Consider the following 15,058-nt stretch of genomic DNA (forward strand, 5'->3'; position numbering starts at 1 on the left):
ACAGATTGATATTGTGGATTCAACAAACATTTATACTGAGCACCTACGAGGTGTCAGGCACTGTTTTGCCCAATCTGGACACTACAGTAACCAAAACAAAGATCCAGCTTCATTGAGTTTACAGTCTATTGGAAGGAGACATACAATAATAAGCGTAATAAACGTTTAAAGTAGTCACAGAGTGATAATTGCTATAGAAAAAAAGGAAATGGAGAGGAATGTAAAGGGGATCTAGGGTAGAAGGGGGTCTTTTCCCCTCCACAGAAGCAGGAAAATAATACCTCCCATGTTTAAGGTTCCTGCTGTGTTCCAGGAACTTTATTATACTATTCCTACCAATACAATAATGCTAAGAGGTAGGTGTTAAACTGGGGCTCAGAGAGGCCAAGGGCCTCACTCAAGGTCACCAGCAGCTAGTGATCAAGTGGAACTGAAACTCGGGTCTGCCCAATGCCCAAGGCAGAGAATCTTCAACACCCTGCACACCCCCATGCTCCCCCCAAACCACTATTTGGCACCCAGAATCCCAGCCCTGCCTGCAGATGGGTCTATGCAGCAGGAGGAGGACTGTTCTCCCTCCCAACGCCACCTGCACCACTGTGACAATCTCTGTCGTGCCTCAAGGAACAGGATACCAAGCACTGGGCAGAGAACCAGAAAGACCAGACTTGGGATCCCAGCTTCACTGCTAACCAGCTCTGTGGACTTAGGGTTGGCAACTCCATCTCCTTGGGCCACTGTTTTCTCCTCTGCAATAACTAGCAGAACAATACAGCACCCACTTACAGGGTTGTTGGTGTCACCTGTAAATTTTACAGTGCTGTGTCAATGCTGGCTATTGGCCTCAATGTTCCCATCTGTACAACGGGAATGCATTCAGCTCTTCAGTAACTCCTTCAGCCCAGGGATTTTTGATGTGAGCAACAGCAAAGCTGAGAAGTGCTGTGTGGAACACACTTTGGAGCCCAGTGACCTGGGTTCATAATCCTGATTCTGCTACTTGCTCTGTGACCTTGGCAAAGCCTCTTCATTTCTCTGCTGCTATGAAACTGGGGTAGTGGGGATACACATGGCATGAGTATTTAAACCATTTTGCACAGAGGAGGTGGCTGATAAATTTTAGCTTTGTGAAAATTAAAAGTATATAGTGAAATAGAATATTAGTCCCTCTACTTTAGCTCTTTCAGTTTGATTCCTTTATTTAAAACACAAAAAACTAGGGGGAGGGAGAGGGATGGACGGGGAGTTTGGGGTTGGTAGATGCAAACTATTACATTTAGCATGGATAAACAACAAGGTCCTAATATATAGCACAGGTAACTATATTCAATATCCTGTGATAAACCATAATGGAAAAGAATATAAAAAAAGAACATCTATTATGTGTATAACTAAATCACTTTGCTGTACAGCAGAGATTGGCACAGCATTGTAAATCAACTACACTTCAATAATAAAATAAAATAGAATAGAATAGAATAATTTTTTTAAATCTAGGGAATTCCCTGGCGGTCCAGTGGTTAGGACTCGGCACTTTGACTTCTGGGGCTGGGTTCGATCCCTGGTCGGGGATCCAAGATCCCAGCAAGCCTTGCGTCGTGGCCGAAAAAAAACTAAAGAAAACATGACCAAAAATGTTAGCATTTGTTCATTCTGTGTGATAGATTAACAGATGCTTGTTATATTATGAGCTGTGCTTTGCTATAATCAACACCAAACACTCCCATTTACCATTGCAACTAAAAGAATAAAATACCTAGGAATAAATCTACCTAGGGAGACAAAAGACCTGTATGCAGAAAACTATAAGACACTGATGAAAGAAATTAAAGATGATACAAACAGATGGAGAGATATACCATGTCTTGGATTGGAAGAATCAATATTGTGAAAATGACTCTACTACCCAAAGCAAACTACAGATTCAATGCAATCCCTATCAAATTACCAATGGCATTTTTTACAGAACTAGAACAAAAAATCTTAAAATTTGTATGGAGACACAAAAGACCCCGAATAGCCAAAGCGGTCTTGAGGGGAAAAAAACAGAGCTGGAGGAATCAGGCTCCCGGACTTCAGACTATACTACAAAGCTACAGTAATCAAGACAATATGGTACTGGCACAAAAACAGAAATATAGATCAATGGAACAGGATAGAAAGCCCAGAGATAAACCCACACACCTATGGTCACCTAATCTATGACAAAGGAGGCAAGGATATCCAATGGAGAAAAGACAGTCTCTTCAATAAGTGGTGCTGGGAGAACTGGACAGCTACATGTAAAAGAATGAAATTAGAACACTCCCTAACACCATACACAAAAATAAACTCAAAATGGATTAGAGACCTAAATGTAAGACCGGACACTATAAAACTCTTAGAGGAAAACATAGGAAGAACACTCTTTGAAACTTAAAAGTTAATGAACTTTTGAAACTTAAAAGTTTCAAACTTAAAAGTTTCTTGAAACTTAAAAGTTTTTGCACAGCAAAAACTTAAAATGAAACTTAATATTTTTGCACAGCAAGGGAAACTACAAACAAGATGAAAAGATAACCCTCAGAATGGGAGAAAATATTTGCAAACGAATCAACGGACAAAGGATTAATCTCCAAAATATATAAACAGCTCATGCAGCTCAATATTAAAAAAACAAACAACCCAATCCAAAAATGGGCAGAAGACCTAAATAGACATTTCTCCAAAGAAGACATACAGATGGCCAAGAAGCACATGAAAAGCTGCTCAACATCACTAATTATTAGAGAAATGCAAATCAAAACTACAATGGGGTATCACTTCACACCAGTTAGAGTGGCCATCATCAGAAAATCTACAAACAACAAATGCTGGAGAGGGTGTGGAGAAAAGGGAACCCTCTTACACTGTTGGTGGGAATGTAAATTGATACAGCCACTATGGAGAACAGTATGGAGGTTCCTTAAAAAACTAAAAATAGAATTACCATATGACCCAGCAATCCTACTCCTGGGCATATACCCAGAGAAAACCATAATTCAAAAAGACACATGCACCCCAATGTTCATTGAAGCACTATTTACAATAGCCAGGACATGGAAGCAACCTAAATGCCCATCAATAGATGAATGGATAAAGAAGATGTGGTACATATATGCAATGGAATATTACTCAGCCATAAAAAGGAATGAAATTGGGTCATTTGTAGAGACGTGGATGGATCTAGAGACTGTCATACAGAGTGAAGTAAGTCAGAAAGAGAAAAACAAATATCGTATATTAACACATATATGTGGAACCTAGAAAAATGGTACAGATGAACCGGTTTGCAGGGCAGAAATAGAGACACAGATGTAGAGAACAAATGTACGGACACCACGTGGGGAAAGTGGCGGGGGTGTGGTGGTGGTGGTGGGATGAATTGGGAGATTGGGATTGACATGTATACACTAACATGTATAAAATGGATAACTAGTAAGAACCTGCTGTATAAAATAATAAATAAAATTTAAAAAAAAATAATTTTTCAAGACTGGGCCTGGGTGGTGGTGCCACCTTGTGGCCACAGTTATTATCTTGAATTTAAGAACTTTTCAGAAGTTCTGCGTGCGCACCTGAATTTGTCATTTCGGTCATAGAATAATACAGTCTTGGATGTCCTTAACATTTCAGGGTAGAGAGGCATGCTCAGTGTTTTCTTTATTACTTCTAGCCACAGGGTGCTCCCTCCCTAGAGGAGAAGGCTTGTGCCACAGTGGGATGGCTGAGTCTTAGGAAGTCCTCTGTCCCAGATCTCCATGGAGAGCTCCTCATGACAGAGATGGCGAAACCAAGGTCCAGGGAGGTTGTGAGGCCTGCTGAGAGCTGCTCTCGCAGGAGGCATTAACCAACTGGTTAACTGAGGGCAGGGATTTGTCTGCTTTGTTCACTGTTGTATCCTCAGCACATATTAGGTTGCCATAAATATATGTTCAATGAATGAATGAAGAAAACTATCAGCCCAACCACCAGCAGTTGTGGGCCAATCATTTACTCTCAATAATTATTATTATAATGGCTGACATTCATTGAGGTTCTATTATATGCCAGGCACTGTTCCAAGCTCTACATGTACATTGATTCATTCCCACGACCTTGGGAATGAGGTGGTGCGATCATTATTCCCCAACTTACTAATGGGAAAACTGAGCCTCAGAGATCTTAAGTGACTTGCTCAAGATCACGCAGCTAGGAAGTAGCCCTACCAGGATTTGAACCCAGGCAGACAGGATTTTCCCAGAGGCTCAGAGCATGGGAGGAAAACTAGATGGGAGTTATTGGCTCTATATAGGCAAACAAGGAGGGGAAGCCGGTACTAATTACCCGCCCATCCGGAGAGGGGCCAGCGCAGACAGTGCTGCGTCAGTGTTTATCCCTTGTAAAGATTTTCAATCCCTCCACCCTTGCGGGGATTGGGGAGAATGGTGGCGGCGGACCTTCAGTTTTTCTTCTGGGCTGTCTTGGTGGTTCAGTTTGAGGTTGGAGAAGAGAAAAATTGGCCGTCACTAATCCACATCTCACTCCCGTTGGCAAACTGGCACAACTAGAGATGCTTCTCTGTTCTCGCAGATCTGGCTCTTCCCACTCGCTGCTCCCACATCCAATCAGCAGCGCCTCTCCTGTGTGGCCCCGCCTCTTTACCATGGCCTTGCTTCCCTAGGCCTCCCCCGCCCCCACCCAATTCTGGCCTCCATCACCTCCTGCTTGGACTACTGCAGTCTCCAGCCGGTCTCCAGCCTCCCCCTCCTTCTCCTCCCACAAGACTTCTTTTCGTCTCGCTGAAACCCAGTTCTGTGCAGACACCTCCAGGGCTCTTACTGCGATGAGAGTGAAGTCTGAACTCTGGCTAGCACTCCAGGCCTGCCACCAGCCGTGCCAACCCACCTGCCTGCCTCCTTTTCAACCAGCTCTTATTAATTTCTTTACATATCTATCCATTTATACCCCACCTTGTTCCATACACAGGATGAAGGCAGCTCCTGACCAAGACTCATCCTGCCAAGTTGATGCTCAGGTCTCAGAGGCCTAGTACCAAGGACACCACCCCAGGAAGTCCTTCATTTGGACCTGGTCTCTGAGTACTTTCTCTGTGCCCTCCAGTCAGTCCCCACCTCCAGCTGTATAGAATGACTGTTAATATGGCCAGGGCTTACCCCTGCCTGACTGAGAGGTCACTGAGGTCTGCGTGCAGGAGAGATATACTTTTCTCCAACCCAATTCCACATCAAAGGACACAGGACCACCCTGGATAGTTGAGTCCTGCACGACCGCAAGAAGCGCCATTCTGTAGTTGGGAAGTACACAACCTACACAGCAGTACAGAGCCGCCATGAAGGGAAGGCTTGGTACCCAGAGGAAATCGTGTGTGTAGTACACAACTGTTATCATTAGAGGGCGCTAGACTGGAATCCACGCGCACCGCTGCCTCCCAGCCTGGGGGAATCACTCCCAGGGCATAAAGGCCTCAGTTCACATTTGCAAAATGAAGATGCTCCGTGGATTAGAAACAATATATATAAATTGCCTGGTATTGGTGGTCACAGCAATGTGTGCAAGGAAGAAAGAGAGTCATAGCTCTCACCCATCCCACCAGCCCTGTCTCAATGGAGAATCTGGGGGGCCCCGAGCTCAGCTGCATGCAGGTGATGATCTCAAACCCATAGGGTCATCGTGAAGGGGAAGGGACTCCAGAGTTGTCAAGCACCCAGCCCGGCACATAGGTGGTCAGCAAATGGCAGTTACTAAGGTTATACCGAGAAGACTGATTCAGCCAGACTGCCTGGGTTCAAGTCCTATTGGAGACATTTCTCAACCCTGGGCAAATTACTTCATCCCCCTGTACTTCAGGGCAGTAAAACGAGGGCAGTATTTGCATCGTAGGGTGGTGGTGGGGATTCAGCGAGTTAATTGATATAAAGTACTTAGTACAGCACCCCACGTCCTATATCAATTTGTAACCATTAGTTTTTGTCTGTTTCCCCTTCTCCAGAGGCCAAGCCAGCTGGGGTGCAAGGAAGGGCTGATGCAGGGTCACCGTGAGGGTGAGGAGGTGTCATGGGCCTAAAGGATCAAAGGTCAAAGACAGAAAAGGGGTTCTGGAGGCCCAGCCAACGTATATGCGACGCCAGAAACAGACAGCCAAGGACGGAAGCAGGAGGTGGGGAAGCCAGGAGCCAGGGGGGGCACGTCACGGCGGGAAAGTGAGGACCACCAGGACGCAGGGAGGGGCGCTCAGGGCTCCATGTGCACGCAGCCTGACTCCCTCCCCTTGGGGAGCCCTGAGTCAGCAGGGCTGCCCTTTGAGGAAGAGAACACAGGTGTTGAACGAATTTATTCATGAGAAAACTCGGGGTCCATCCTACTGGTTACAAGCTCCAGAAGCTCTTGTCGGAATAGCCGTGAGGGCCGGGGCACCCCCAGGCAGGGGGCTGGTGGGGCCGGCAGCGGCCCTGGGACAGAAGAGCAGACGCAGGCAGCTGTGGGTACTGAGGGGCGTTCTTCCCTGCCCGCCTGCCCAGCCCTCCCCCGGGGCCCCGCACCCCCTCTAGGGCTAAAGTGCAGCTGGGAGGAGTGGGGGGAGGGGACTAGGCAGCTGGAGAGCCCCAGTGAACACAGCCGCCCCACGAGCCCTCGACCCTCCTCTTCCTCGTTCCTTGAGGCTCATCCAGAATCCATCCCACCCAGGTCCCTCCTGGGAACCTCTGGGTAGCGGAGACCCCTCCCCACCATCAGATATTCAGAAAGAGCTTCCCAAGAGGGTGAGGCTGACTCCATCAGCTTTGAGGGGCCTAGAACCTGGGGGGCAGGGAGAGGCGCTAAGATCTGGGAGAGGGCAAGGAGGGAAGGATGCTCTCTGGTCCAGGGCGTCATCCCCTCCCCCTGGCCCAGCAAGGCTCCTCCTCCCCCGCCTTCCTCCCCGCCCCCCGGAAAGCCAAGGCAGGCAGGGAGCCTGGCTCCCAGCTCCAGGGCCGTGAGTCAGCAGGGTCCTGCCCAGGCCTGACTCCCAACCATGCCATTGAGGGAGGGCCACCGCAGTGCCACCGGGGAGAAGCTGCCCTGGGGACGGGGGTGCGAGGCCTTTGGGGAAGCCGGTGGGGCTGGAGTGTCCTGCTTCTGCCAGTGGCCTTCCTAGCCCTGCCTCAGGGCTGCCACTGGCAAGGCGCCCAACCTCAGCTCAGGGCCCTGCGCCACCATCTGCACCCCAGGGCCCTGCCCCACCGAGGGGCCGTGCGGGCCTTGGCGCGTCTTGGACGGCCTCACCCCAACTCAGCAGCTTAGCCAACTATCCCCCCTCCCCAGGGCACACATCTAGGAGGCAGAAAAGAAGAGAACCCCCCTCCGAAAAAGAACCCTGAAGACCTCTGCTTCTTCCCCCCAACTCGTGAATATATTAAATTGTGCAGCTTGGCGCCAGTCCCACCCCCTTCAGATCTCCGTGGCAACCGGGAAGCGTTCCAAGTCCAAGTCTGAATCCAAGTCCAACCAGTGCCAAAGGGGGGCTTCAGCCTCTCCCCCAACTCTTCCCCAGGAGGGTGAGACCCCACATTCCACAGGGAACGAGAGGGGAGGAAGAGTCGGGGGCCTCAGTCCTCAGCCCCCTCTTCCTCTGCGTGGGGGGCCCCAGGGGGATCCTCGGGCTCGGGGGTCTGCCCGCCAGGGTGTGGGTGGGCGTGGAGGCCGGGCTGGGAGCCCTGCGCGTCCTCGCCCTGCACGTAGACGCTCAGCCCCTCGTGACTGGGCTCCTTGCCGCATGCCTGGCAGCTGCAGTGCAGGATCTTTTCCACCAGCTTGTCCACCCTGGGCACCTCCTCATGGCCAGGGCACTCCAAGGTCACCTGCGGAGGGCAGGAGAGAAGGGGAGAGAGGTTTCCAAGGGCCTGGGGCAGGCAGGAAGGCCCCAAGGGTAACACTCCTCATGGGACCAAGAATCCCAGAGACCCCAGAAGCCTGAGCCCACCTGGGACACCTGGGCCCATCCAGGGGGAGGGGGATGAGTCCCTGCAGGAGCCACCTGACCTGTCTCCTCACATCCTGCCACTTTCCTGCCCATCCCCACAGCGGCCAGAGGGCACCTTGAGGGGACCCAAGTGGTCCGCCCCCGCCTGAAACTCCCCCCCGCCCCAGGGCTGCCACTGCTCTCGCAGAGAAAACGACTCCCGACTCAGGCCACCCAGGACCTTGAGGTTGACCCCCGGTGGACCTCTCTCTCCACCCCTGACCTTGCGCCCCTCCCGCCAACTCTGTCCTGCCTGATCTGCCTGAGACTTCGCACATGCCATTCCCTCTGCCTGGGAGGTCCTTGCCCCATCTGTCCCTTCCACACTGCCCTAGACTTTGCCCACTTAACTTCTACTCAACCTTTGGACCCGAGCCCAGACATCACTTCCTCAACGAGCCCCTCCCAACACCCCCCCACCCCGCCCAGCCAAGGCTCGCCCTGTACGAGCCCCGTTAGCGTTCACTCTTCCCCTGTTGTCGCACCACTAGCTGCCCTTTCTTTTTCCTTTCATTCCTCCTTGTCTCTCCCTCCCTCCTTCCACAGAGCACCTTCTCCACGCCAGCTCTGGGGACACAAGGACAGGCATGGTCCTTCAAGGAACTCAGAGTTTAGCAGAGGAAACAGACTTGTCAAAATCACCCAAATGCAGATGAAAAACTGTGTGTGTGACAGATGCTCAAAGCAGAGGTACACAGTGCCTGGGGGATCAGGAAAGGGGTTCTGAGAAAATGATGCCTGAGCCAAGTGCAGAGGAATGACTAGAATTTAACTAGGGGGGGAGGAGGAGAAATGTATGTCAAACAGGGAGAAGAGCATGTGCAAAGGCCCCATGGTGGTCGTAAGCAGAGTAGGTAAGAGAGACTGAAAGGAGGTGGGATTGGTGTCAGGGTCAAGCTAGTGAAGAAGGTGAGAGAGGCAAGATGAAGCTAGAAAGACTGGTGAGCCAGACCATGCCTTGTGGGCAGGCCTTATGGGGCCTGGCAAAGATTTTGGTCTCATCCTATAACAATGGGAAGCCACCAAAAGGATTTCAGCCTGTGACTGACATCAGAACAGAGCTTCAGAAAGAGCTCTTGAAAAAAAAAAAAAAAAAAAAAGAAAGAGCTCTTGTCCTGTACATGCTGGTGTCGGACTTGTGAGCCATCACGTGGCAAGGACCATGTCTGTATCTCCAGCACGAGGCTCGGACCCTGCACACAGTGGCCAAGGCCGGGGCCGGCTCTGGGCGGGAGCTGGGCAGCAGCGGGCAGCAGTACTCACGATCTCCCACAGGGACTGGGCCGGCATGCAGGAGTCGCAGTGCACCAGGGACTCTGTAGACTGCGGGAAGGTATTGGGAACGCTGTAGCTGAAGCACTGTCCCAGGCACGCCCTGTGGGAGGAGAGCCCGCCACGTCCGTGTCACCACGGTGGAGGCAAGAATGGGCAGCCCTGTCCTCTTCCTCCCTCCTGGGCCCGTGTCCTCATCCCTTCCACCCACCACCCCGGGATCCCACCTGTTCTGGATGGACTTGGCCTCACAGCCGCTGTGGCCCACGATCTGGGTGATGTTCTTGGCCTCGCACCAGGCGCTCTTGTCCGGGAACAGTGCCAGCTTGTTGATGGGCGGTGGAGCAGCCAGCAGCATGGCGGGGAGGACAGCCCCCACCAGGACCCGAAGCATCGTGCCCGTGACCTTTGGAGCCCTTGAACTGAGTACAGACTGCAGGTGAGGCCAGCAGGGTCCAGGAGGCTGGGCAGAGGGCAGGGGGGCAGTGGTGTTACAGCGTGGGCTCTGACACCTGACTGCCTGGGTTTAAATCCTACCTCTACCACTCACTAGCCAAGCACAATCTTGGACAAGTTATTTCTCCTGTATGAACCTCAAAACTGGGGCTGCTAATAGTACGAGCATCAGATGGGTATCATGGAGATTAAACAAGGTATTTCATGAAAAGCCCTGAGCAGAGAGACTAGCAGATAATACACATTCCATATGTGTTAGTTATCTTTATAACTTACTTTGTAGCTTTGAGCAAGTTACTTTTTATCTCTGTGTCTCACTTGCTTCATCTAAAGGGGGATGGTGATGCTGTGTGTGGCAATGATTATTGCAAGTACTAAGCCAGACACTCAGTTTCCAAGCATCCTGTTGAGTATTGAACAATCATTAGCTCCCTCCTCACTGTGATGTTGTGGGTCCTTGAGGGGCTGGCCAGCCAGCAGGTCTCCTGGACATGTTGCCACGGTTGTCAGCAAAGCTAACCATCTTCATGTCACTGTGAATTCTTGTGCCACCTTGGATGGGTGGATCTCAGGTGAAAAAACTAACCCTAACTAGACTGTACTTCTCGTTTGGGTGCCCCATCAGAGCCCCAAGCCCTGAGTCTACACACACATCACTATCTCCAGCTCCAACCTCACCCCTGAGTCAAACAAGAGGCAAGGCAATCTAAGCCAAGGGCTTGACCCTCTGAGAATTGGATGGAGCGAGGCACTAATAAGGCAATACCAGAACCTGTCAGGAGATGGCGGTGCAGGGCAGAGTGTGTGTCGCAAGCATTGACTCAAAGGGGATTTTCCCAATGTTCCCCAACTTCATCTTCTGTAGGTTTCGCCCACTCTCCCACTGCAAGAATTGTGGAGGAGGGAGGCTTCAGAGAGATTCGGAAATGAGGGCAATGCTCACAAAGGGGTCCTCTGGGGGCAGGACACTGGGGAAAGGCACTGGACTGGGAGTCTGGAATCCACATATGCTGTGGGACCCTGGACACTGTGGCCTGTGTCCCCACCTGGGAAATGAGTGGGGTGCCCTGGACTGGTGGTTTCCAAACCTGGTAGAGCGTCAGAATTCCCTGAGGACTAGTGAAGTGAAAGTTCTAGGGTGGGGTGGGATTCTGCATTTTTTTACGAGCTTCCAGGGTGGTTCTGATATGCAGGCCAGGCTTAAGAAGTGGTCCAGCTCGGTCAGACTGGGATTCTGTGTCTTGGGACAGTCCCCAGAGGGTCCTGGGTGGGGCTGAATTGGGAGCAAGGGCCAAGTATGGTCCCACTGGTCCCACAGATGCCCAGTACTAGTCAGGCTGGCTCAGGGCTGGAAATCCCATTCAGAACAATGCTACCCTCAGCCCACCTTCTGCTGAAGTGGCAGGTATTTGGTAAAAAGTTGGGAAGTGAGAGGTGCTGGGGGATCTTGCCCGCTCCTGAAGGCTAACTACGTGGGCTGACGCAGCTGGGCTTGCAGGGAGGGCCCAGGCCGGCCTGCAGAGCTGTGACCACCTCCGCAGCGCTCCGCTCTCTCCATCCAGCAAGTTCTGCTCAGGTCCTGCCCCTTCTCCCTGCAGGAGGTCTCCGGAAGCAGAGACAAGTCCCATCTCACTGGATCTCAATGCCTGGGTGACCCCTGCTCCCAGCCCAGTGGGGAGGGGTGAAGCGGGGAGAGCAGTGGGAGGTGAGTCCAGACCGTCTGCCCCATCCCAGGGGAGTCTGTGTCATGACCCAGGCTCTCAGCCACACATTTCCAGTCTCACTCACAAGGTGGGCAGCCCCACCTTGAAAGCCCATGTTTTCAGTACAACCACATCCTAAGAAAATAGAATGGACTTGTTCCTAACTGGCAACCTAATTTTTCAACACCCTTAGCATCCAGGAGGATTTCTCACCCCACCAGGTCCTTTTCTGTCCCTAGGGAATTAGCCTCTGCACCAGGGTCCGACCACCGTAGCACACCAGCGGAGACCCACCTAAGGCCAGAGCTCCCTGGGCCTCCCCAGGCGAGACCGGCCCCTAGAGACCTCAGAGAGGTCCGGGGACTTTTGTCCTATGCCTGACTCCATCAGGATTCCTCAGGAAGGCCAGGTCAGGTGGGGCAGGGGATGATGTTAGGTTTCCTTAGGATCGGGAATGGAGCCTGAGGTTGTAATGAAAGGAGCCTGGAGATGAGCGCTGGGGCTGGCTTGGGGTTGGGATTAGGAGAGGTCAGGACTGACGCTATGGGTCCGGACCAGGCTAAGGGGGAGCGGAGTTGAGATGGGGGTTGAGGTTAATAACAAGGTGTAGTGGGAGACGGGACACCGGTGAGTGTTTCAGGGGAGTCACTGGCCTGGAGGGTGAGGACTAGTTATCATGCATCAGGTTGTAGCAGACGCTGAGGGGAAATGAGATAAACTGAGGCAGAAGGCCACCTCCCTTATCTACCCCCCTCTCTAGGGCACAGCTAAAGGTCAGCTGGACCCACAGAGCGGGTGCTATAACCCAACCCACCAGGCCCGGCCTCTCACCAAGCCCTGGCCGGGACCTCAGAGGAGGGGCCAGGCCGCACTCACCCTCTCCAGGCCAGCAGCCCTGAGCTCCAGCCGAAGCATGGCCCCGGGAGCCTCCTAAGTTCAAGTCCCAGGCCTCCCACCTAGGAGCTGTGTGACTTCTGGAAGTACAGTCCACCTCTCTGCACCCACCTACCTCAGCCCTAAAACGGGGAGCAGAGCCCTCTCCTTGAAAATGACTGGGAGGATGCGATGAAAGCACCCAGCACCCAGCAGGGACCCAACTCAGGCCAGTTCCCTTCCCCCTGGGGGATGGTGGGGAGGCTGGGCCGGCATCAGAGCCAAAGCTGGACGCTGGAGCAGGAGCCAGAGGGGACGCCGGGCTGGTCTCCCACACACACCCACCTGCCGCCCACCCTCCCACCCGGCCCCCAAGAACCCCTGCTGCCCCCCCTTCACACTGGACTCAGCTCTTTGCTAGCAGGTTTTATTTTTTGTTGGCTTGTGTTTTGTTTTTTCAGGCAGCAGCTCAGCTGATTTGATTTTACTTTTTTGATTTGATCCAGCAGTCGGACCTTCCTTCCTGAGACTTGAGAGCCTCACCCAGATTCTCATCCCTTCCTCCCGCCCTGAAGGTCACACGACAAGTCACGGGAGTCCCAGAACGCCAGGGCGGGAAGGGGATCCCCCAAGCCGATCCTCTTGCTTTGCAGAGGGGTTGTCCCGAGGCCCCCAGCAAGTCAGGCCAAGCAATGCCCTTCCCCAGGCCAGGCGGTTCCCTGCAGTTTGACACCGGTTTACCAGGCACCTTCTAGGAGGGCGGAGAGGGCGGCGAGGGTGGGGGCCTGGAGAGCGCAGAGCCTGGAGGGGAGGTCGAGGGAGGTGGGTGAAGAGGAAGCAGCTGTTCAGTGCGGGGCAGTCAGACAGCTGGAGGGGCCAGGGGAGGAGAGATTCTCAATTCTGGATTGAACTCAGGAGTACAATTAGTTACCCGTGGTTGAGGGAACTGCACGGGCAAGGCCAGGAAAGGGGGTTTACAGATATCAGCCCAGCACACCCCTCCCAGCCTCCTAGTAGTAAGAGCTGCTCCTAACTGTGGGCCAGGTGCCGTTCTAAGGCTTTTATGTATATTCACTTATTCGGTCCTTATAACAACCCTAGGAGATAGATACGGTATTTCCCCCATTTTACAGATGAAGAAACCGAGGCACAGGGAGGTTAAGAGATTTGCTCACGCTGACACAGTTAGCATTCACTAGAGCTGAGATTTGAACTGGACAGCAGCAGGGTAACCACCAAGAGTTTCACAGAAGAGGAAGACAAGGTGACGGGGAATGATCTGGAGCAAGCAAGAGGCCGGGGCTTCCCGCCCCAGCAGCTGCGTCTCCTACCCCTGTCAGCACTGCGGGGCTCAGCCACAGCCAGGGTTGGAAGCATGGGCGCCCCATGGGGCGGAGTTCAAATCCCAGCGTGGACTCCCCTGCAGAGGAGCATGCGGCCGAGGCCGACCCCTGGCTCCCTGGAGCCTTGGGGAAGGTACGGCGCCGCCCTTCCTCCGAGTTGTGGGGAGGCCACAATCAGGGCACCCTCAGCCCAGGGTACGTACCTTCCTACCAGCCCACCGTCCACTCCCCAATCCAAGCCCTCCGGATCCTCAGAGGCCTTGTGCCGACACCTGACACATCTGAGGCTGCCAACAACACAGAAAGATGGCCCCTGGGGGAGGGGAGGGGACACAGCCAACCCACTCCAGCCCCGTGGAAACTGAGGCACAGAGCAAGGAAGTGACGGCCCATGTCTCCCACGCAGGGGACGAGGGCAGTGAGCAGACACAGGGCACCTGCCCTGGCAGCTTCCTGGGGAAGGACGGGGGTGGGGCAGCAAGAACACAGGCTCCGGGGTCGGGCCTGTGGGGTCCTCTCTACGTTTCACGCCTACCAGAACCTAGCATCTTCCCTGAGATGCTTGCCAACAACTCAGAAGCCCGGGCCCCAGCCCTAGATATCCCGACCCCACACTCTGGGTTGTGGGGTGCAACCCAGGCATCTGTATCCACTCCCACATGATTCTGAGGACCAGCCAGGTCAAGAGCCCCCCAACTCCCCAGGGAAGGGTCCCCCATAACAGCAATGCAGACAGGGGCCACCCACCCCACTGCCTAGGCCTAGTGCCTGGAATCAAACCTGAAATTCACCAGAGGGGCCTAGATTTCAAGGAAGACCTCTGGCCCGTCCGCACCCACCGTAGAGCACCCATTGCACAGCAAGGAGTCGATTTAGTAAAACAAGTGAATAATCACCCTCCCTGTTTCCTCTTTGGGATAAATCTGAATATTCAGGGTCCTTAAGGCCAGGTACACCAGAATTTTCTTGGTACAATGGTCCACTCACCCCCAAACACACACACACACACACACAAGCACACACCAGGCCTTCGGTTCCCAGCAACCAGCCTGGTGTGGGAGCAGCTGGAGGGCAGGGCCAGCAAATGGTTAGAAGAAGGCAAGCCTCTCCCCAACTTTAACTTCTGCTTTCCGTAACCTCCTCTGGAAATCTTTCCCACCTAAGGCCCCAGCGGATTCAGATGGAAGTTTCTACCTGTGGGCTCTGGTGACATCTGGATTCGCACAGAAAGCATGTGGGGTTTGTGGTGAGTTGTTTTTCAAACTTATCAGACCAGATGCTCCCAGTCCCTTCCTCTCCCTGTTCTCCTCCTCCCCTGCCCCACCCTGACACACACAAAGGGCCGGCTCTGGGTCTCCTTTATTCACAACGGGCTGTGACAGACCCCAGTTCAA

At 52.9% G+C, this 15,058-nt stretch overlaps 1 protein-coding gene across 4 annotated transcripts in view; it reads right to left on the bottom strand.

Annotated features, from left to right (window-relative positions):
• Window positions 1–6,319: 6,319 nt before the first annotated feature.
• Window positions 6,320–15,058, bottom strand: part of NBL1 (NBL1, DAN family BMP antagonist) — a 63,405-nt gene continuing 54,666 nt past the window's right edge. For 3 of the 4 annotated variants that reach the window (XM_061184831.1, XM_061184830.1, XM_061184832.1), the window contains exons 2-4: window positions 9,517–9,752; window positions 9,281–9,392; window positions 6,320–7,856 (exon numbers count right to left, since the gene is read on the bottom strand). In XM_061184831.1, the coding sequence (XP_061040814.1) occupies window positions 7,605–7,856; window positions 9,281–9,392; window positions 9,517–9,683 (531 nt within the window). In that variant the 5' untranslated portion in view covers window positions 9,684–9,752 and the 3' untranslated portion in view covers window positions 6,320–7,604. The remainder of the gene's footprint in view (window positions 7,857–9,280; window positions 9,393–9,516; window positions 9,753–15,058) is intronic. The other variant, XM_061184833.1, reaches the window with a different exon arrangement.

This window comes from Eubalaena glacialis, chromosome 3, assembly GCF_028564815.1.
Source record: "Eubalaena glacialis isolate mEubGla1 chromosome 3, mEubGla1.1.hap2.+ XY, whole genome shotgun sequence".
NCBI lineage: Eukaryota > Metazoa > Chordata > Mammalia > Artiodactyla > Balaenidae > Eubalaena > Eubalaena glacialis.